We start from the raw sequence: 23,077 nt of genomic DNA on the forward strand, positions 1-23,077 counted from the left end.
CTCAGTTCCTGTATGTTTAACATATTAAATCTAAACTCATGTTTTGCTTTACATAAGCAGATGTTCTACTGTTCAGCATTGAAGTAAGGTTTGTGAATCATGAGTAATAGTTCTTCTCACTTCTGCTGAACACTGATGATCTGAAAGTTTATTCACTCATGAACTAATTTTATTTTTTGTGAAGCAAATAAAATACAACTTGGATAAAGATGCATGTTTATTTCCAATTGTTTTGTCTTTGCTGATATGTAGTTTACTTGATTTTAATCGGTGACCTGTCTCGGCAGTGATAAGACACGAGTGTCTCAGCAGCGCCCCGCTGTGGACGCGGCAGGATCTGTAACTACACCGAAGGCTTTCACTCGGGAGAACAAACACTTCCGCTCAGTTACTATGTCAACAGCGGCGCGTCTTCGCGTTCATACCCTTGTTGTGTTTCTGAGCAACAGGAAAAGCGATTTCATCGGAACAAACACTCGCTATCAATACGGCTCTAACACGGCTTATTCCCGTCACTCTGCCTGCATCTTTCCCGGCGCTGCTATAAAGCACTCATGGATTCCGCGTCTCTACCTGCTCTGAAAACAGACGCAGATCTAAAGCTGAAAGTAGAAAACAGAAAGAAAAATGTGTTTGTAACGCAGTTAGAGGAGCACAGGTACAGCTGCTTGTATACTTCATTGTGTTTTTGCTACTGTAACCAAGCTATAAAGCTAATTCACTGCAGCGCTTTGTCTGTTAATGTTGTTTTTGACAGAGAGCAGAAGGATGAGCATATAAAGCACATCCCTGTAATAACACAGGTGTGTATCACACCCACAGATACAGCACACATTCACAGGGGAATAACTTCACTCTGAAATCACTTTCACTCAGAAATACCTTCACAAATAATTACAAACAAACGTTAAGTAACACATTGGCTTACACTGTATTTTAAGGTGTTGTTGTTACAGTGTAATTATACATGTAAGCAGTTAGTGATATTAATTAACTACATGCACTTACTATATGGTTAGGGTAGTTGCTTGTAATTATGCATACTTTACTGAAATGACTACAGTAATGTAAAATGTGACAAGGACACTGTACAATAGTGTTTTAGTTTTCTTGTAAAACATACTCCAGAAATCTTTGTTTTATTTACAGTGTAGTGTGTGAAATGAATGTGATAGTCCAGGGTGTCCAAACTGGGTCCTGTAGGGCCACTGTCCTGCAGAGTTCATCAACACACCTGCCTGGAAGTTTCTAGTCTGCCTTGTAAGAGCTTGTTTAGCTGGATCAGGTGTGTTTAATTGGGGTTGGAGCTGAACTCTGCAGGACTCGAGACGGGCGTGTGTGATTGATGTGATGTGATGTGATGCATGGCTGGAGCGGGCTCCTTGAGACGGGCGTGTAATGTGATTGATCCTCAAGACGGGCGTGTGTGATGTGATGATGTGATGTGATACAGGGCTCCAGCGGGCTCCTCGAGACGGGTGTGAACACGCTGCAGTCCACACTGGTCCTGAAGAAGCGCGTGGAGGTGGACGAGCTGAATGCACAGCTGATGGACAAACGGCAGCAGGTTCACGACTGCATGAAGATCCTGCGGGAGAGACGAGCTCAGCTACAGCAGAGACAGACGGAGGTGAGCGGAGATCCGCCTCTGACAGCTCCCAAACTCCATGTTTAGGACAGTAGGGTTCAGCAGACGTTTGAAATCACTGCACTATAGAGTACTAAAATACTGCACTAAAAATACTTCCAGAACCAAGTGGGCAGCACCACTTGGTTCTGAAAGTATTTTTTCCATTAATTTCTCCCATGGAGATTTTAAAATAGTCTTTGTTAAAGCGTTTTAAGACATGAACCAAACCAAGCAGCTACGAGGAGAATCACAACAATACAAAATTTGATTTGAAGCAAAAAAGTAGGTCTATTTGAAAACTGGACAAAAAGACTGTGAACTTAACGGCTTTAGTGAGGGAAAGAACTACAATCCCATGAAGCATTGCAAACAGCATAATCAAATTAAAAATGATGGAGAAATATAAAACTGCCCATTTAAAAATATTGATTATATAAAAACAATATATTTTAAGTTTATTACAATATACTATACAGTGGCAAGAAAAAGTATGTGAACCACTTGCAGGAATCTGTGAAAATGTTAATAATTTTAACAAAATAAGGGAGATCATACAAAATGCATGTTATTTTTTATTTAATACTGTCCTGAGTAAGATATTTTACATAAAAGATGCTTACATATAATCCACAAGACAAAAAAATAGCTGTAGTTATTAAAATGACCCAGTTCATAAGTTTGTGAACCATTGATTCTTAATACTGTGTGTGGTTACCTGGATGATCTACGGCTGTTTTTTTGTTTTGTGATGGTTGTTCATGAGTCTCTTGTTTGTTCTGAGCAGTTAAACTGAGCTCTGTTCTTCAGAATAATCCTCCAGCTCCTGCAGATTCTTCAGTTTTCCACCATCTTTTGCATATTTGAACCCTTTCCAGCAGTGACTGAATGATTTTGAGATCTGTCTTTACACACTGAGGACAACTGAGGGACTCAAACACAACTATTAAAAAAGGTTCAACATTCACTGATGCTCCAGAAAAAAACATGATGCATTAATAGACGGGGGGTGAAAACATTTGGAATTTGAAGATCAAGGTAAATTGTATTTAATTTGTCTTCTGGGAAACATGCAAGTATCTTCTGTTGCTTCTGAAGGGCAGTACTAAATGAAAAAAAAAATGATATTCAAGCGAAATAAGAAAAATTTGGACCTCTTCATCCTGTTCAAAAGTTTTCACCCCCCGACTCTTAATGCATCGTGTTTCCTTCTAAAGCATCAGTGAATGTTTGAACCTTTTTTAATAGTTGTGTTTGAATCCCTCAGTTGTCCTCAGTGTGAAAAGACGGATCTCAAAATCATTCACTGTTGTAAAGGGTTCAAGTATGCAAAAAATGCTGGAAAACTGAAGAATCTGCAGGACCTGGAGGATTTTTCTGAAGAACAGAGCTCAGTTTAACTGCTCAGGACAAACAAGAGACTCATGAACAACCATCACACAACAAAAAAACAGTCGTAGATCATCCAGGTAACCACACACAGTATTAAGAATCAATGGTTCACAAACTTTTGAACTGGGTTATTTTAATAAATTCAGCTATTTTTTTGTCTTGTGGATTATATGTAAACATCTTTTATGTAAAATATCTTACTCAGGACAGTACTAAATAAAAAATAACATGCATTTTGTATGATCTCTCTTATTTTGTTAAAATTATTAACATTTTCACAGATTCTGCAAGTGGTTCACATACTTTTTCTTGCCACTGTATATACAGTAAACACACACACACATTTTTAGTACTTTGAGGCCCCGTTTACACTAGTGCATTTTTGTTTTAAAATGCATAACTACACATAACTACGGTTACGCCTGTCATTTACACTACTCTGGCATTTTCGACCCTCGAAAATGAAGACTTTTGAAAACGCTGCAGACCCCATTTTAGTTTGAAAACGCCAGAGTTGGGTTTGAGTGTAAACGGACCAAAACAGAGACTTTTGAAAATGATGGCATGGCTGCCCACGTTTCCTCTGTGTATACCTTGATGACCGTGTAAACAGTAACATATATGGCACATTAGTGGATGAAACTGCTGTTCGATCATGTGTGTTTGAGAGTATGTTTCCTCACACAGACAAAACACAGGGCAGCAAAATTTGAGAAATTTGTGGAGGAGAACGAGGTGAAACGTCGCCGTGCGCTGAAGAAATTCCAGATGGAGAAACAGCAGAATGAACTGAAGGAAAAGGAGAAAACTGAACTGTCCACACAACTCCAGGACTTACAGGCAAGGTAACTAGTAAAGACTTTACAGCCGTACAAGAACCAGGACACACACAAAACCCTCATGTACTGAAAACCAGAACAAAATCTGAAATATTAAGACCGTTCTGAAATGTTAAATCATCATCTGTTTTCTCTATTCAACAGGCGACTGTATTTAAAAGAGCGAGTGAACAAGTACAAGATATTCGAGGAGTTTCTGATGAAGACTCTTGATTTACTTCCAGACAGTAAGAACATTTGGACAGAAAACAATGAAGCTTTTATTTAGTTTATAGTTTCCTTTACACCAAGAACAATAACTATAACGATAAAGATAAAAGAATAGCCACACCACAACTATAACGATAGCGACACAGAGAAACGATATTATCGGAATCACTTTCAGAGTGATGTTATTCCACGATAAAAAGAGCTCAAGCATTTAAAGCTACAAACTGCAACGCTTATAATACACAGAGTAATGATATTGTGCGCTGGTGTGGATGCTAATATAGCTATCGTTTTTGGTGTGAATGGGCCTTTAGTCTCATCCCTCCTGTGCAGACTATCTAGGGTACAGGACGGACCTGGTGATGCCGATCATCAGACGCTATGAGACGCTGAGCATCAGCCGACAGGATCTTCTGCAGCAGTTAAACAGCCTGACGGACGAGATGAAGACGAGCCAGAACCAGCTGGAAGCCCTCAAACACCAGCACAACACGTATAAACTGGTACAGACAGAACATTACGGGCTCGTTACAGCGGCTCACTGGAGCCTTACACACGCGTGAGGTTTTGACGTGTTTTTGTCGTTGTGGCAGATGACCAACCAGGAGCTGTCCGAACGACAGACACAGCTGGATCAGATGAATGAGAAGAACAAGCAGCTGGAAATGACGCTTCAGATGCACATGGCCCAGTCCAGAGACCAGGTCTGAACCCTCACAGCAAAACCACTGAGACCTCATGAGAACGTGTAGAGAAGTGTCTGAACACTAGAGCAGCGGCTCCCAGCGCTGGTCCTGGACCCCAACGCTGTCTCTCTGAAGTCTTCACTAAAGAGCTGATGAGTTTGATTAGGGACACGTGCAGCGCTGGAGCTCCAGGACCAGGATTAGAGCTGTTTACATGCACAAACACACACTGATAACTCACAAACATCAGTTTACTGAATTAACCTGTTGTCCAGATTTACACACAAACCAATGATACGGCAACACAAGTAAACCACGTTTACTAGAATTTACTAATAATCAGGTTATTCCCTGGTAAGGACGTCAGAACCTAATCATTCACTGTATCTGACTCCATTTGTTATGTGAGATGTGATATTAAATAAGCAATATTTTGTCTGAAGTGAGAACATTTTTATCATTTTTGGGTCCAGAAAGAGTTCATTTCCTCTGTCTGGATGTGCTTCAATCCGCAGTAAAGATGCTTTCCTGTCACGCATCACACATGCTCATTTCAGTGAGCCACAGAACACAGGCTAAAGGATTAGCTCACTTCAGAATTAAAATTTCCTGATAATTTACTCACCCCCATGTCATCCGAGATGTTTATGTCTTTCTTTCTTTCTTCTTGAAGGTTTTTAATGAAAACATTCCAGGATTTTTCTCTATAGTGGACTGGAGTTCAGCGGGTTGAAGGTCCAAATGTCAGTTTCAGTGCAGCTTCAAAGAGCTTTACACGATCCCAGACGAGGGAGAGTCTTATCTAGAGAAACATTTTCTAAAAATAAAATAAAATTTATATACTTTTTAACCACAAATGCTCATCTTGCACTGCGATGCGATGCGCCACGCATTACGTAATCACGTTGGAAAGGTCACGCGTAATGTAGGCAGAAGTACCAATCCAGTGTTTACAAAGTGAATGTGCAAAGACTGAGTCAAACGTCCTTTACACAAAAAGGTAAACAATGTCAGACGATTTTGAAGTTGGAAGAGAAAGATGAGATGGAGTTTTTCGCCCTACTGCAGCCTAGGTGTGACCTTTCCAACGTGATTACGTAATGCGTGGAGCATCGCAGAGCAGTGCCAGACGAGCATTTGTGGTTAAAAAGTGTATAATTTTTTTTTTTTTTTTTTTTAAATGACAGATGGTTTCTCTAGATAAGACTCTTATTCCTCGTCTGGGATCATGTAGAGCTCTTTGAAGCTGCACTGAAACTGACATTTGAACCTTCAACCCGTTGAACCCCAGTGAAGTCCACTATATGGAGAAAAACCCTGGAATGTTTTCCTCAAAAACCTTCATTTCTTTTCGACTGAAGAAAGAAAGACATGAACATCTTGGATGACATGGGGGTGAGTAAATTATCAGCAAATTTTCATTCAGAAGTGAACTAATCCTTTAATGGGTTTACATGAACAAGAAATCCAGCTGTGTCCGTCGGTTTATGCCCTTTATAAAGAAAAAAGGGTTAACACGTTTACATGATCACATGCATTGTTGGTTTATTAATCATAATTGGGTTAAGAACATTTATGTAAATGTATATCAATGACTGTATATCTTGCAGAATGAAAACTTGCAGCAGAGTTAAATCTGTCAATCATCACTTCATGAAGAAGGTTTTTCTGTGTCGTGTTGGTGTCCTGATGCAGCCACGAGTCCCGCTCAAACTCATGAAAGACCCCATGCTGTCCTGCTAAACTGAACATAAACACGCTTGTGACCAATGAGAGGACAGTTTACTGACCTGTGTTAACAAGTGTTCTCCTGTGAAAGCAAACTGAACCAAGAAAATGCATAATTTTTAATCCATTTCTACAGGTCTGACAGCAATATTTCAGTGAATTCAGTTCATCAGTAGCGCAGTGATGTATGAAGCACAGACGTCACTTTCACACCAATCAGCTTCTGTTGTTCAGTGCAGCAAATTCACATTATTGACTTGAACCACATGAGTGAAATCTGCGTGGTGAACATTTTCACCCTCGCATTAAATTCATGATGATCGTGTGGATTCTGATTGGAATGACTGGATTTCGCCCACAAAATTTTACTGAGTAATGGTAAATGTGACTAGTCACAGTTAAAAGTTTGGTCCTGAGTTATGGATTCTGAAGAGTTTTAACATGTTTCAAGTTGCAGCTCGAGTCTGTATCCCATCGGTCTCATTCCCACTTCAGTTTAACTACTGTCACACAAATGTAAGGAGGTGAATGTGAATATAGAAATACAGTAAACTGAATTAAATGAGTTGTTTACATGCTTCTAGCCATCTTAAGCAGGGCTGGCTTACTCTCTTCTGTTTGCATCGTTCATGTCTGTGATGGATTGTTTTGTAGGTGGAAGAAGCGGGGAACATCCTGATAGCCGTGAGAAACCTTGGAGAGCAGTGTTACCTAAGCCACTACGGCCCTCTGGACAGCATGGAGACGGTCACCATGATGGACATGATAAAGGTGCTGGTGCTTCAGTGTCATTTAACCCATGGCACATAATCAGAAACTCAATCACGAACATGTTTTTCTTTCTTCACATGCTTTCAAAGGAGTTCATCGTGGAGAAAGCAGACCTGGAGAGAAGAGCCACGAGACTCACAGACAGCAGCGCTGCCACAGCCAAGAAAAACCCTTCCGGAAGAATCCAGCTGAAGAGCCGCAGCAGCAGATCCACTGCCAGGAAGACGCCGCAGTAGATCCATGCTGTCGCAACGAGTGTCTGAGTTCAGTACCAGAATTTGGGTTTAGATACGATTGACATTGCTTAACTCTTTCCCCGTCATTGATTTTCCCCGTCAATGAAGTTATACAGTAAGGGACGCTATTATGCATCTTCTAGTACAAACTTTCCGGATCAAAACACAGGCGAAACGATAGATGCATTGCTGACGCACATGTAAAATAAGGCAATCATCAAACATTAAGCAGCATATAAATCAAATCTGCCTGACGTTACTGAATGAAATGTTGAACCATGAAGAGGAAACGACTGTGAAGCTTTGGGGGTGTTGATGGACGGACGTCTCCATCTGTTTCGATCATCGCTCTGAATACCATCTGGTGAAGACTTTGACTAAAACTTGATTTCTCAGCTTTTTGTTCAAAATGTTGCTTTTTTATGAAGCTTACTCACATTCGAGTGTTGATAAAAGAAGGCGGCATGAAGTTGCGTTTGAAAAATTTGAAAAATGCGTTTTTGTTTAAAAACAGAGGGTCTATTTTTTAATATATTGCATGTTCAGATATTCATACATCAAAATATTCTGGGGGTCATGAAACTTCTGTGAAAATTATCAAAAATACTGTCAACTTTTTTCAAAAATGTTAGCAGGGAAAGAGTTAACAGAGTCAATGTGAAACAGTTAAATGTTTCTGATTGGTCCTGCTGTTTGTGAACTTTGAAACTAAACTTTTGCTGATTAAATAAGAGACCGTTAGAGACACTGTGCATTAAACACAAAATGTGCATTAAAGAGATTATCAAATGATCCCATTCATGTTTTTATTATGCAACAAACTGGTTTATCAGTAATTCATTGTAATCATTTCAGTGGTTATCGTGAAAGGACAGTGTGACGGTTCAGTTGAAACACTGCGTCATTATCGAGGTTTAGTTTGACTAAATACTGAGGCACAAGTTTATGCGCCTCTTCAGCCTTTGACCGTCTCAGAAGAAAGTCAATCATACGGGTTTGAAACGACATGAGAGTAAAAGATCTGAGAATGTTTTGGGTGAAACACTTCGTCTATTAGAATTGAAGTCTGGATGGGAGAAACGCCCAAACTGAGAAAATCTGATAGATTTAACAAAACAAAATAATTAAAATAGAGAAATATTAAGGGAAATAAATAAACAATTTCCCTCAAAGGATCAATAAAGTCAGTCCATCCAATGATTTAAACTTACTTTACCTTTAAAACTAGTCTACAGGTCAGGAAAGATCTCTAGTTCATTATTTATCATTTATAAACACAGTTAGGTCTGTTTACAATACATTTTTAACGGCAGTCATTTACAGATGAACGGATCAGGATCAGTCCACTGAGGTTAGAAACCACTAGACATAAAACACTGACGTTACATCCATAGAGATGTATTAAACATGTGCCGTAAACAGTCTTTAGACATGGTGTCGTCTCAGACCGTCAACTGTGTTGTTCACTGCCTGCTTTCTGAAAGTATTAAGAGGTTTTAAATGTCCCGTCTTTTGGTAACAGTCCATTTCCTCTTTCCTTATGCACTTAAATAATAATCAAACGGACCAGCAGGACTCTTGGTGTCACCGCTGCTGTGTGCCGGTCTGTCTGCTGCGGCTCACGCTGGCCAGCGCCGTGTCCGCTGTGGACATGGGCAGTTGAGGCAGTTGTAGTTTACCCATCTGTGTCGGGTACTTGGTCTTCATCTGGTTTCTGAACACCGGCTGAGAGATCAGGTGCTTCAGCTGCTTCTTCAGGCCTTTCATCAGCCTCTGCTGCTCTCGGTCCTCATCCTCACCTTTACCGCCTCCTGTAATGAACAGACCAAAGGTCACGGGGTGAAAGGTCACACTGTAAAAACTGCTCACGACACTTCAAAAGCCATAAAGATCATACCCATCAGCAGGTCATCGTCCACGTCGATCTCCATGGCCTCGGACGCTTGTCTGACCCAGGAGTTGTGCTGCTGCTCTCGGCTGTGGAAGAACTCCATCTTCTCGATCTTCCTGGCCAGAGTCACTCGCTCCTGTCGGAGATAAACCAGCTTGTGAAGCCTTGCACTACAACACCACAAATGCCCTAAGAACGCTAGTGGACGAACTAGAGGTCACATGGGAATTAAAGTCAACATTTCTTCCATATTGTGCTGTATATCTAAGGATAACAGCTTCTGGAACAAGAACAAATGTAGGGCGGGGCTTGATTTTGTCTGTGGGGAATTGATTGGATGGTTGTGGTTTGCTATTGGTGTATCTCATGTGAGTGACGACACCCTCATGAGTTGGGAGAGGCTCAGGCGTGACGTGCGAAAAGGCCGTTTGGAAGGTTGCTTTATTTTTGAAATTCTGCTAGGTGCCACTAGTGTCGCAGAAACGACATATTCAACTTTAAGCACTAAAGTGCAGAGTCTGTAATTGTACAGTTCATTCAAATGTGAGCGGCCGCCATGTGAAAAAATTAAAACAAAAAACAGGAGAGGGAGGTGCAGGCGCGATTACTTGCATTTTTACCTGACAAAAGCGGAAACAACTTAAAATACTCTGTCATTTTTGGTCATACAGATAAGAGTAATGCATCATTTGAAAGGTCTACTTTTATATGTGTAAACTCACAATAGCAAGAACATGTTGTGCTTTTGTAAAATAATGAAAACAAACATGACGCGCTTTCTGCCGTCTCTGTGAACTTGAACACGTCGCAAAAAATGAACCGAAACTCAATGTACACTTGCCACACAGACATGAGAAATATATCTATAGAAAGCTTGAAATGTCTACTTTTAAATGAAATTCAAATTGAAAAATACTCTCTGCTTGTGTAATCTGTGTGAAAGGTGCATTTCTCTCTATAGGCGCATCCACTATACTGTGGAGATGGCGAGTCAGCATCATCAACTCAGAAAACACTAGTTTATTAATAAACAATTATAATGTGTCCTTGCTAATTTTCCCAGACACATTCATATCATAATCATTACATACTTAATGTGTGCGCTTGAGTATGGAATAGGCTATATTACGCCTACAAATATATATTAAATGCTTGTTATGGTTTAATATTCTCCTCAGTATATATTTAAGTAATTACATAAATGTAAACGTGCGATTAATCGACTAATGGCTTAAATGAATGACTAATAGTCGACTAGGAAAATCTTTAGTCGGGGGCAGCCCTATGTATTTCCCTGGATCTGACAGGGTGGCCAAGCTGTCAATCTAAGGGTGCATTTCTCAAAAGCATCGTTATCCAACTAACATCGCAAGTTCAGTCGTTACTAACATAGTTCAATGATTTAGTGTTTCCTGAAAGCACAGTTCAAACAAACATTCGCAAACTGCATTGCAAACTTGTGTGTTTGGAGCGACAGCTCTCCAGCTGTGGTTAGAATCATAGTTTCTTGTTTTTATTCCATGTGGACTTAATAAATCATTATCTTGAGCAAAATAAGCAAGCTGACATTAAGTACAATTACATATTTTAGTTTGTCATGAGATTTTAAACACCGTTTTTCAAGAGTGTGCATGTGTGTACGCGCTCTAGTACGTAAGAACGAGCCTATGATTGAATCTGGAAATGAAGCAAAATAACTGAGAAAAATGAGAATTAGTCCTCAGATGCCATGTCCATAACTTATAGCAAAATTTATTAGCATTAATTAGATCTCAAACAGATTCATTTAAAGAAGTTATTACTCCACCACCTGCGTGACATCATTCACCAGCGTGGCTGGACGACAGGTTTGCAACAATACGGTTTTGGGAAACAGTCGTGACTAGCTAGTTGATTTGTACAACGATGCATCGTACTATGGTAGTGAAGCAGCGAGTTACATAGTTGCACTGGAAACCACCCCTAGGTGTGGCCTGGGCATATCCGTAGATCCGCCCCTGATTGGTATAATCTCCTTCTGCAGACATTTGGCCAGCTCTAGTTTACTTCTTTGCAGAAACATCTTGAAGACAGACATGTGTCAAAGCAAGTGTACAATTAGATGTTATGTTTTAACTGAGACTCTATTTGTTCCCATGTTGACCTCACACATGTTGCCTTTGTGCGTGAGAGTGTGAGTGTGTGTGTGTTATAACTGCGGCCCAGTGTACTTTAATGGCTGCCATGCACTTCTCCTGCACTGGAAACACGGGCAGATCTTCACTCTTGTCCAGGGTTCTGCAGATCTTCTTGTAGTTCATCAGGTCATCAGGGCCAATCAAGAGCAGACTGAGACCCTCTTTAGTGGCTCGGGCTGTCCGGCCGCTGCGGTGGACGTATGTCTCAGACGTGCGAGGAACCTAAAGGGGTGACAGAAAAGATTACGAGATGCTCTGTGAGATCAGAGAGGCGCAGACGTTGACTGCTCCGTACCTGATAGTGAATCACATGCTGAACGTTGGGAATGTCCAGCCCTCGAGCGGCGACGTCCGTGGTGAGCAGGACACAACTGAGAGAGGAGAAAGAGTCAGTCCACACACCCAAACACAAGAGCTGAGTCCCAAATGACACACTACACTGAACCATCTAGTGTATGAGGCGTAAAGTTTATTTTGTCTGATTAAAGCTGCGACCGTCGAGTGCATGAAGTGTCCAACACGTTGGTTTACCAGTTTATTAAAGGGATAGTTCAGCAAAAAATGAAAATGTTGTCATCATTTACTCACCCTCATGTTGTTCCAAACCTGTATGAGTTTCTTTCTTCTGCTGAACACAAAGGAAGATATTTTGAAGAATGTCAGTAACCAAACAGTTGATGGACCCCATTGACTTCCATAGCATTTTTTTTTCCTATAATGAAGTCGAAGGCTACCGTCAACTGACTGGTTGCCAACATTCTTCAAAATATCTATCATCTTTTGTGTTCAACAGAAGAAAGAAACTCATACAGGTTGGTAAATGAGGGTAAATGATGACAGAATTTTGATTTTTGGGTGAACTGTCCCTTTAAGAGTAGTGATTCTGGGCTAAAAACCAAACATTAAGGATGAAAATGACTTTTTGTTTTTAAAAATATTTAAAAAAATAGCTCATTTAAAAATAGCTTTTTGTAAAATTGTATTTATGTTAGACATTTTAATCAATTTCATGAATTTTAGTGATGCACCAAAATTATTTTTAACTGAAACCTAAATTAAAATTTTTATTTGGTCAAAAACCAAAACAGAAAAGGGAAAAAAAAGTTTATTCAATAATCAATTATTCAAACGTATTTAATAATTAGCACTCAAAAAAAAAAGTTGTACAAACATTTAAGTTGAGGTAGTTTTATATCAACCTTTTAATACTTTTCTCCAATTTGTGGTTGAACTATAAACATTTAAACGGTGGCCGTCATAAACGCTAGTCTTCATGACAGATTTATTTAAACATTCATTAAATACTGAAGAAAAGGTTGAGTACAAATATAATGAATATGTAATATGCTGCATATTCAGCAAAACACTCCTCTCTACAGTTCTTTTTTTAGCTGACTATCGAGTTTAAGGTCATTGACTGTCTTTTCTGAGGTAAATGTAATGTTATGTGACATGTTCTCAAGCTGTTTTATTGACGTCTTTCCGCGGTTGAAACACTGATGGATTACATGAGACATGATTCATTTCAGTAAGTTGTACTGTATCTTTTAACATTTCTACTAATGTCCGTTCATGTTTATTTGCTGCGGTAACTAGTAGTAAAAAAGAGACGATCGGTTCAACTGAGCCACTACAGCGATCTGTCAGCACACATTAAACTGACACAAAAACACATTTATTGACTGAATTTAGAAACTGAAAGCTGATACTTTGTTTTATATCAAAGGTATCAAAGCACAAAGATGAGATAATTGAATGGAAGGTGCTACAAATAATACTTAGTGATGTTTTGTTTTTGAAAACAGCACAGACTATAAAGATAGACTCTTGGGTTTAAGAATCAATATCGGTACCAATTAAAATCGAGACATCGCTATTGTTAACAGCCTTAACCATTTCGGCCAAAACCAAAAATTGCTGTTTTGGCCAAAAACGTTTGATATCTGAAACATCAGTGCATCTTCTGTGTATTTAAAGTGCAGTATTTCTTGTTGGGATGTGTGTGAGCACTGTTAATACTCCAGAACGGCAGTAAACAGTGCATAAGCAGGTGAAGTGGGACGCTGGGCCGTTTCTCTCACCTGTCCTTCTCTGCGAAGCGCTCCAGGTTCTTCAGCCGCTGTTTCTGGTGCATGTTAGCATGCAGAGGCAAAGGACTGCAGTCCAGGATCTGCAGCAGCGCGTTCAGCCTCTTGATGCAGTCGATGCTGTTGGCGAACACCATGCTGCGGCCCGGATACTGCAGCAGGAAGTAGTACAGGAACAGGTCCTTGTCCTCCTTGGTGCAGTTGATCCGGGTCTCCGTCAGCGTCTCCACCGTGGCTTCCTTGCGCGTCAGGTCGATGACTTTGGGTTTGTCTTTAATGCCCACCTTCTCCATCAGGAGCTGCAGTTTGCTGCGCTGCTCCGTCCTCGTGCGCTTCTTCTGCTGTATGCGCAGCGGCAGGCTGTGCACCATGGTCAGCGTGGCCGAGAACACGAACGTCTGGCGATTGGGGTTGAACTGGGATGTGTTGAGCATCTCCAGCAGATTCTCCAGCTCTGCGAAGTGGCCCTTCTCCACCATGCGGTCGGCCTCGTCGATCACCAAACACCTGATGATGATGACAACAGCTCAGCGATACATCGAATATTAGCCATATTATCTTTGCTGACCATATAAAAAGTTTCACCAATGAAGACAGTAAGTAAGGCTGCACAATTAATCAAAATCAAATTGAAATCAAGATTTGGCTTAGTGCTATTATGATATCGCAAAGTCGAGTGTTTGAAACAGCATTTTGATTAGCATTGCATTATAAATATATTTATTATTATAGAAATACCCGAGAAGGCTTGAAGAACGCGATAAACCATGAATTATCTAATCGCCTGTTTATTACATTCATGTTTAATCAATCAAAGCGTTTCTATCTTCTTTTTATTCAGTTACAGTGATAGTATGATGTCCATAGGGATTTCCTGGAATGACGTGCATTATATTGTGGTACTTCTGCTCGAGGGCATCCAGTATGAAACGGATATGTTTAGCGCCAAGTAATGCTCACTCAATCCTATTCTGGGTAAAAATAGGAAAAATAATACTTCTCTCTAAAGAACTCTGAGGGAAACATATAATTAATGTTTTTCTCCAGCGTACAGGGTTTTCTTTTTTCACAGTGGATGCATAAGAGGCACATATTTCATATTAAATACATGGACTCCATTTTTGATCTTGCATACCTCCTGACAAAAATAAATAAATTATTGTCACAGACTTTTAACATAATAATATAATATTTAATAATAAATCCTTAGACCTTTCTAATTATTTATAGTCATAGGCTGCTTGCATGTTAACAGGTAACCCTGCATTTTTTCATACAAGTTTTCTGTAAAATGAAAATATTATTTATACTCTATTTTTTGTTTTTAATAATGAAAGTTATTACAATAGTAATATTTCTTATTTGGTTTAATATTTTTATTTAGCAACAATGATAATAAGAATAAAAACAATAATAATTATTATTATTATTATTAGTCAAATTAATATATAAGCACAAAATTTTGTGCCAGCCATACAAACAAGCAAAACAAACCTGGAAATGTTTATAATTTCTTTCATTTGTTTTATAAATCGCAAATCACAATTTTAAGCAGAAAAACACTTCCAAGTCTCTGGATTGACAATCGTATTTAAATGCTTGATTAAATCTGAAAATGCGATGATTGACAAAAACATGTATATATCGCAAAAATAGCAATATGTACATTGAATCTTGTGTAGTAATATAGTGATATTTTGTCTGTTAGTACCGCAGCTGTCGCAGGTTCTGCAGGTGCGCTTGTTTCTCTTTAATCATCTCCCATAATCGTCCCGGTGTGGCGATGACGATCTCGGGCCGCCGCATCAACATCCGCTGCTGCTTCTGCGCCGCCATCCCACCAACCACGATCGCCGTCTTAATACCTGCTCCACATCACATCACATCACATCCCATCCCATCCCATCTCCATATCAAATCCCACCACAACATCACATCACATCATCCCATACCAGTATTTCTCACACATTGATTTATTTGTGGTGGCCCACCACAGTTTACACGTTGGCCGCCACAGATAGCCACCACCCCCTGCCATCAGCTCCAGTGTCTCACAAACACGGGCGCGACTTTAGCACTATATTGAGCAACTTTAAGATCCCTTTAGCGCCTTTTTTCAACTATATATTATAATAATAATAATAATAATAATAACAATAATAATAATAACAACAACAACAACAACAACAACTCAGTAATTATTAAAATGTTATTTTTAAAAGGAATAATCACAATTTTTCTTCCATGTTTTAATTTTAACAGTAAACCTCTGTTGTGTTTTTGCCCAAAAAAATTAAAGGGTTTATTTAAAGACCCCCTGTGGTGAAAATCAAGTTTTTAATGTTGTTTATATGTCTGTGTGGTGTTTTTAATATGCTTTAAGACAAACCATGTGCAAATTCATAAGTCAGCACCATTGCTGAGTATTTTATGTTTAAAACCGCAGTAAACCAAAGACAGTCTAAAACCTGCGGTTTAAAATCGGTGGTGTTTGTGACGTCACAGACTACCTTGTAACCAACGTGCCGGCAGGCTTTAGCATATCATTAACTATGACTGCTCTGAAGCAGGAAAGTCTCGAGAGAAGCCAGGTTATCCCGGTATATTTTCTGTTGATATGAAAAATATTTAGAAGATTTAGCAATATAGCGAGTCTTTAATGTATATTATGATGTTATGATGAACTATTTGCTTTCCTCCACTGACGTTCTGAGTTGTTCAGATACTGATTGTTAGAAGTCAGCTGTCTGACTCTGACGTATATTTATTATTAGCTGTTTGATAATGTAGTCAAGCAAAAGGCTAATAGTTTTAATTACTGTTGTGCGTCCGACAGAACCGTCGCAAGGGCTGTGCCAAGAGTGCGAGCACATATCACGGCAAAGTAAAGTGACAGCTGATTTGAAGTAAAGCCAATAAAGTTCATGTTTTTGACTTTCGAAATATTCTAATACTATAAAACATAGCTAAAACAATATTGCTCAGGGCGTGTGACCATAATTTGTGTGCATATGTCAGTCAGTGTGGCATCATACATAAAGTTCGGAGTCGATTATAAATTCTGATTTTGGCCGCCTCTGGAATGGATCAAACCATAGATATTAGCCTACCTGATGAGCTCAAGTAAATACTCATTTAAGGATGTGCATTCATTGCATGTCGCCTACTGAGAAGGCACGGGCACCTGCAGGATTTCATCTGACGGTAACATTATGCACAAAGGGTTTTTTATTTAACACTATAAAGTTAAAAAAGCATATATAGCTTATTTTGCAATATATAAGCATATATATAAGCATATATAGCAATATATAAGCATACATTGCTCGTCACTACAGCAACAGTAGACTCTTTGAGCTGCCGTGAGAGAGTGGAGGCGGGGCTAATTTGCATATTCATTGACCATGAATATTAAATTAGGCAAGAGTGTAGAGTTATATTCAAGCATTTTTTAAGGCATGAGTTTTTTTATTTTCACTGGAAAAAATGTTTAAATATGTAATTTTAGTGATCAAAGATGAGTTTTAAGTGATAAAATAATTGACTACAGGGGGACTTTAAATTTAATCTGATTAAAAATAAATAATGTTTTATGCTTTCATTTGATTGCCAGAAAGATTAAATTACATAACAGAATTTCTGGGAAAATAAATCATAGGGCCCTATTATAAACAAATTATTACATTATTTTTTTTCATTCAATTACTTAGACATGTTTTTGATTAAATCATTCAAATGGAATCCAGAAAAATTCCATCCCAGACACTTTCATCCAAAGCCTGCATTCAAGGTACAAGTTTGATTTTGACATTATAGCTGCTTTTACTGCAGTGTTCTTGTAAATGCTGTGGATATTTCAGCAGTCTGCTTTGCTACGTTCAGTTTAACAGCATTAGGTTAAAGAGGATTACCTTTATCATTCAACTGAACTGTACAGATGCATTTTGGACACTTACATTATGTTCATGCTCCTTTAATGCACATCTTCAACTGAATGAAGTTTTCTAGCATATAAATATATATAAATGAAGCCACACTGACCTGTGAAGCGAGCCACGGCATCGATGTGGTGTTTGACCTGAACGGCCAGCTCTCTGGTGGGGGTCAGGATCAGGCCGAGCAGCGGCTGCTTCTGCGGTTCATTTTCTGCGCTCACACAGGCGTCCAGTCCAGCTTCATCAAGAGGGTTACAGTCCTCACCGCCATCGTCCCGCGGCTCATCGTCCTCGCCATCATCAACCCGCGGCTCATCGCTCGTCTCTTGCGCAGGACTCGCGTCCGTCGGCAGGTACAGACTCTCCACACGCGGCTCTGCATCATCAGGGTTCCTGCATTCATCCGTCCGCTTGCGACTCAATGCTTCCCTCCATTCCAGAATCATGTGGATCATCGGAATACCGAAACACAGGGTCTTCCCGCTGCCTGCAGTCAGTAAGGACATGAACTGAGAATCAATGACTGTGAACAACATGATGAACTGCTACAGACTGTGACACGTGTGTGCAGTTGCCGTGTGCTGCCATGCGGTAACTAGGGTTACAGCAGGTCACATGATATGAGAAATGATTTGTGTCACAAACGCTCAACACTGATCTAGCAGGGCTGTGTGATTAATCAAATTTAAGTTTTGATTTTGGCTTCCAACGAATATGAAAACATGATAATCGAGATAAAATTTTGCTTTGCTTTACGATTAGCTGAATTAGATATAGACCTGCATGACAAACTTAAAGCACTGTTTATCTCATGTCTACCTGTTTTCTGCTGTATTTGTCCTATTGTTTGTAATTTGCTTGTTTTTTATTGAATGACTGTTCACTTGTCTACAGTAAATGTTAGAAGGCTTTTTTAATTTACATTAATTAGCCCAGTATTCTGCTATCAACACTGGTATCAAAAATTGTGAAATTTCACTACTATCTAAAATTTTTATATCACAGCAACCTTATTTCCAGCAAAATGTACTTAATATATAATATCGCTACTGTGAAATTACTCACATAAAGGTTTTGGTCATATTTGAAAAAAATAACCAGCCAATTTAAATATTTATACTTTACATAAACTCTTGATTCTGTAGTATTATTAAGGTATTTTTGTTAAGTCAGTGAACTAATGAAGACAGAATAAGAGCTCATGTTGTGCTCAGCTCTGTCAAAATAAAAGTCCCACCTGTGACAAACAGCAGCACAATGTCCTAATACACATTAAAAATCATGCTTTTGTAAACGATAATATTGACATAAAAGTAAAAATTGCACCATACTAAATCATAATTGGGTCATTGACAAATAAAGCTTCAAAAAGCGTGTTTAAAAATCTTTTCAAAAGTGATGTAATGCATATTTTGAGTCATGAACAATGTGTTTAAACAAGTTAAATAACATTTCAAAGTGTCAGGCGGTAGCTGCCGTATAAACAAATAGTTGTACCACCTGACATGGAAAGTGGACCAACCTACAAATACTTGAAATTAGCAGTTTTTATCAGTATTTGAGAGAGATCTACAAACCTTTTCACTCTGACACGAGGATCAGTTGGGGTCCTCTAGATGATGCATTATCATGTTCACTGTTATTACCTTGTCAGCTCATAATAAAAGAGTCATGTTTGCAGATGTGCCACCCTGACATTTAAGAATATACATATTCTAAATATATATAATTTTTTTTCAATTATCTCAACAGCTTTAAAACTACTGATATTTATAAAATGTGTTTATATGAAAGGTTTCAAACCTAAAATTACACCATAGTAGTTAGTTTTAAATTTTTTATTAAGACACCATTTTAAATAGTTCTCATCTGTTCATTTGTTCGGACAGTTGCACCACCTGACATTTTGGGGGTTTAAGATAACAAAACAAAATAATATGCATAAACTAAATAGGTTTGATAGTATAAAGTGATATATTTTAAAAGGAAATAATGCACTTGGACACAAAAATATGCACGTCATGTCACTGACCCAATTATGAGATATTTGACTTATTTCCTAATTATGCCATAAAATGTCAAAATATGGTGACATTTTGTGTCAATTTTGACTTATGTCATAATTAAGCTTTACCAAGGCATAATTGTTTCCTGGTGTGGCAGGATCAGGATCAGGATGTGGACTCACCGGTCTCGGCCGCTCCAAGCACGTCCAGTCGGTCTCTGATGGCCGGCGGGAGCGCCAGCGCCTGGATCGGAGTCGGCGCTGAGAACCCAAGTGCACTGAGAGCTTTTAAAACTGGCTCAGGTACGAACAGGTCCTTCCACGCCGACACGTCTGTTCCCGAACCCTCCGGATCCACGACAGCCGCACTGCTCCAGTTCCGGCTCTTCTTCTGAGACTCAGCCGGAGCGTCTGCCTTGCCTGCAAGTGTCTTCTTCTTCTTCTTCTTCTGCTGCTTCTTCTTCTTCTTCTTTTCAGATGTTTTGTGTTGTGTTTCTGGAGTCACATCAGAAGACTCGTCCTGCGAGATCTGATCCTCCACACCACCATCTTCCACAGTCTCATCCTGGGATTCCTCATCTCGTTTGTTCTTCTTCTGCCTCTTTTTCTTCTTTTGATCAGGTTTTTCATCAGCGTCAGACTGCAGCTGCTCTTCAGCTTCTATCTCGCTGGCTTTTCTCTTCTTCTTCTTCTTGTCTTTTCGTGATGTTTCCCCCACAGCGACGGTCCTTTCGGGCTCCACCAGGGAATAATCGGTCAGTTCCTCGAAACACACCAGGCCATCGAGACCCTCTTCCGCGAACAGACCAGGATCCATATTCACCGGCTTCCACTCACCTCTCACCACGATCCCTCTCTTGGAGGAGATCAGGCGCCCATGAGACTTCTTCACCTTCATCTTCTGCTGGAGAGAGAGAGATGGAGACAGAAAGGACAGTGATGTACCACAGTACTGTCATATATGTGCATTGGTAGATTTTGTCTAAGTATCTTTATATTTACATGTTAATAAAAAGAGTTACACAAAAACAACATGGAATTATCATAAAATGTTTCACAACATTTTAAGGTGTTCTTGTTACAGTGCAATTACACATTTAAGTACTGAATAATAATTAATGACATGTAGGCTACTTACTATAGGGTTAGGATTAAGATTAGGGTTAGTTACATGTAATTAATGCATAGCAATTACTAACGTGTAACAAGGACACTGTAAAATAAAGTATTATTCATTTAAGGGCTGAATAAAATTAATAAACAACATACAGAGTTAGGGTTATCACAATGCTAGTGTGCATAATTTACTGTTATTACTACAGTACGTTCACGTAAAATATGTAACAAGGACACTGTAAAAAAGTGTTATAAAACTATGCAAAAAAAAAAAACAAGGTAATATCATTGTATTTGTTCTTGTAGCGCATTAAGTGTCACTGAATGTTTTCTGACAATCTTCGACTTCAGCAAACTACAACACGCACATTAGCGTTCACTTCGATACAAACTGTTACATTAGACAAACATTCTCTGATAAAATGCGATTCGAGTGTTTTACAGCATTACAGTAAACAGGTAAATCTTACATGTAGTTGTCTGTGTTTTGTTACGCATCCGCTGCTCACACACATGCACAGCACGAGGGCGCCGCCATGATGGAGATGACGTCAGCGCGAAACCACCAATCAGCGAGACTCTCGTCAGCGCGTGTAGGAAGAACCTCAACAAAGTGAAAAAAAAGAAATTTTAGGACTATATATAATTACACATGTAAGATTTACCTGTTTGCCTTTAAAACGAATATATATATATGTAAATGCAACAAAAACTCACGCATAAAAACACCTTTTACAAACACATTGCAAATGTTTTTTTAAAATTAAAATCTATCCAATGCATTTTAACTCAGTGGTGTAGTCTACGTGATACACAGGTATACGCCGTATACCCACTAGGAAAGTTCAAGGATTTCCGTATACCCACTTAAAAAAGCACAAGGATACGTAACATCCAATAAATCACAATAAACTTTGTGGTTTGTTGCTTTTGACATGAAACAAAGTCTCATATTTCAAATTCTGCCCATTTGACTTCAAAATAAAAAACAAACAAATACTGCTTTGGCGCTCTTCAATGTGTAGTGAGAGATCACTGTAGTTCAAGAGAAGTGGCAGCGTGAAGCGCGCGTGAACAGCGCGAAATAAACATGAATGAACATCTGAAGGTATGTTAAAAGATAGTACAACTTAACGAAATCTGTATCATGTCTTGTGTAATCCCTTAATCAGTGTTTAAACCGCGGAAAGACGTTAATAACAGTAAACAATGTCACGTAACGTCACATTTAGGCAGAACACACATATTCAGTGACCATAAACTTGTTAGTCAGCTAGAAAAATGAACTCTAGAGAGGAGCATTTAACTAAATATATGCACCATATAACATATTAATTACAATTTTATTGTTCTTCAATAGCCTATATAATGCATGTTTGAATAAATACGTCAAGTTGACAGCCACCATTTAAATGTCTATATTTCAAAAAACTAATTGGAGTAGAAATAATTTTAAAGTTAGAAGGCATATTATTACCTTATTATTATAAAAATGTCCTTGAGTGTAATTTACGTTTGTATACAAATCAGTTCATTTTAACCTTCAATATTAATGTACCAACTGATTCCCATGTATATTTTACAGCATTAGTTGAGAGATTTTTTTTTTCTTGAGAAAATTTGCCATGTACTGTACCTGATATACAGTATATCCAAAATAACTGATATCGAATCAAATTGCAAGTTAGTGAATTGAAATGCATCACTATGATGACAGATTGGCAGGAAATGGTGCAAAACAGAAAACAAAGTCCAAACAGGGTGATATTGTGACATACTGATAAGCCTCATCTTTCCATTCCTGTACTCTAAAACAATGCTGGGTTAAAAACAACCCAAGTTGGGTTGAAAATGGACAAACCCAGCAGTTAGGGTTAAATGTTTGCCAAACCTGCTGGGTAGTTTTATTTAACCCAACTATTGTTAAAAAATTAATATATGGATAGCTTAAAATGAACCCAAAACAGGTTGGAAATTAAAAATCAGACACATAATTACTATTGGCAACAATAATAATCAAAAGGTGAACATTTATTTATAAACAATTTAATAAATGTTTATTCTTTAATTATTATAATTAATATTAATAAATGTTAATTTCCAACATATTTTGGGTTCATTTTAAGCAAGCAATACAGTAATTATTAAACAATAGTTGAGTTAAATAAAACTACCCAGCTGGTTGGGCAAGTGGTTTAACCCAACCACTGGGTCAAAACAACCCAGTTGCTGAGTTTGTCCATTTTCAACCCAACTTGGGTTGTTTTTAACCCAGCAGTTTTTAGAGTGTAATAATAGTTGCAACTTGCACTCTTAAATGTGCAATGAAACTTGCCAGCTGAAAAAACCTATGCTCCAGGCATCATATTCATTTAAC

The 23,077-nt window shown here is 38.7% G+C and overlaps 2 protein-coding genes across 6 annotated transcripts; one reads left to right on the forward strand and one right to left on the reverse strand.

Annotated features, from left to right (window-relative positions):
- Positions 1-342: 342 nt before the first annotated feature.
- On the forward strand, positions 343-8,281 carry si:ch1073-416d2.4 (coiled-coil domain-containing protein 42 homolog). 4 transcript variants are annotated; one of them, XR_007925930.1, is made up of 9 exons: positions 343-658; positions 728-803; positions 1,454-1,630; positions 3,707-3,864; positions 4,003-4,085; positions 4,402-4,571; positions 4,662-4,772; positions 6,365-7,253; positions 7,343-7,459. XR_007925930.1 is itself a non-coding variant. In XM_051868217.1 (9 exons), the coding sequence occupies exons 1-9, from the start codon at positions 555-557 to the stop codon at positions 7,487-7,489; spliced, it is 1,143 nt and encodes a 380-aa protein (XP_051724177.1). In that variant the 5' UTR covers positions 346-554; the 3' UTR covers positions 7,490-8,281. The 4 variants fall into 4 exon arrangements, 2 of the variants coding, with proteins under 2 accessions (XP_051724177.1, XP_051724178.1); XR_007925931.1 differs by lacking the exon at positions 7,343-7,459 and having other exon boundaries at positions 6,365-6,998; positions 7,137-7,253; XM_051868217.1 differs by having other exon boundaries at positions 346-658; positions 7,137-7,253; positions 7,343-8,281.
- Positions 8,282-21,307, reverse strand: ddx24 (DEAD (Asp-Glu-Ala-Asp) box helicase 24). 2 transcript variants are annotated; one of them, XM_051868216.1, is made up of 9 exons: positions 21,171-21,307; positions 19,768-20,485; positions 17,686-18,066; positions 15,356-15,509; positions 13,639-14,151; positions 11,853-11,928; positions 11,591-11,779; positions 9,387-9,516; positions 8,282-9,300 (listed from the first exon to the last, which is right to left on the reverse strand). In XM_051868216.1, exons 1-9 carry the CDS (start codon positions 21,213-21,215, stop codon positions 9,074-9,076), a joined length of 2,433 nt encoding a protein of 810 aa, XP_051724176.1. In that variant the 5' UTR covers positions 21,216-21,307; the 3' UTR covers positions 8,282-9,073. The 2 variants fall into 2 exon arrangements, with proteins under 2 accessions (XP_051724176.1, XP_051724175.1); XM_051868215.1 differs by having other exon boundaries at positions 19,768-20,488.
- Between the last annotated feature and the right edge of the window lie 1,770 nt (positions 21,308-23,077).

The sequence above is a fragment of the Ctenopharyngodon idella genome, chromosome 17, assembly GCF_019924925.1.
Source record: "Ctenopharyngodon idella isolate HZGC_01 chromosome 17, HZGC01, whole genome shotgun sequence".
In the NCBI taxonomy this organism is placed as follows: domain Eukaryota; kingdom Metazoa; phylum Chordata; class Actinopteri; order Cypriniformes; family Xenocyprididae; genus Ctenopharyngodon; species Ctenopharyngodon idella.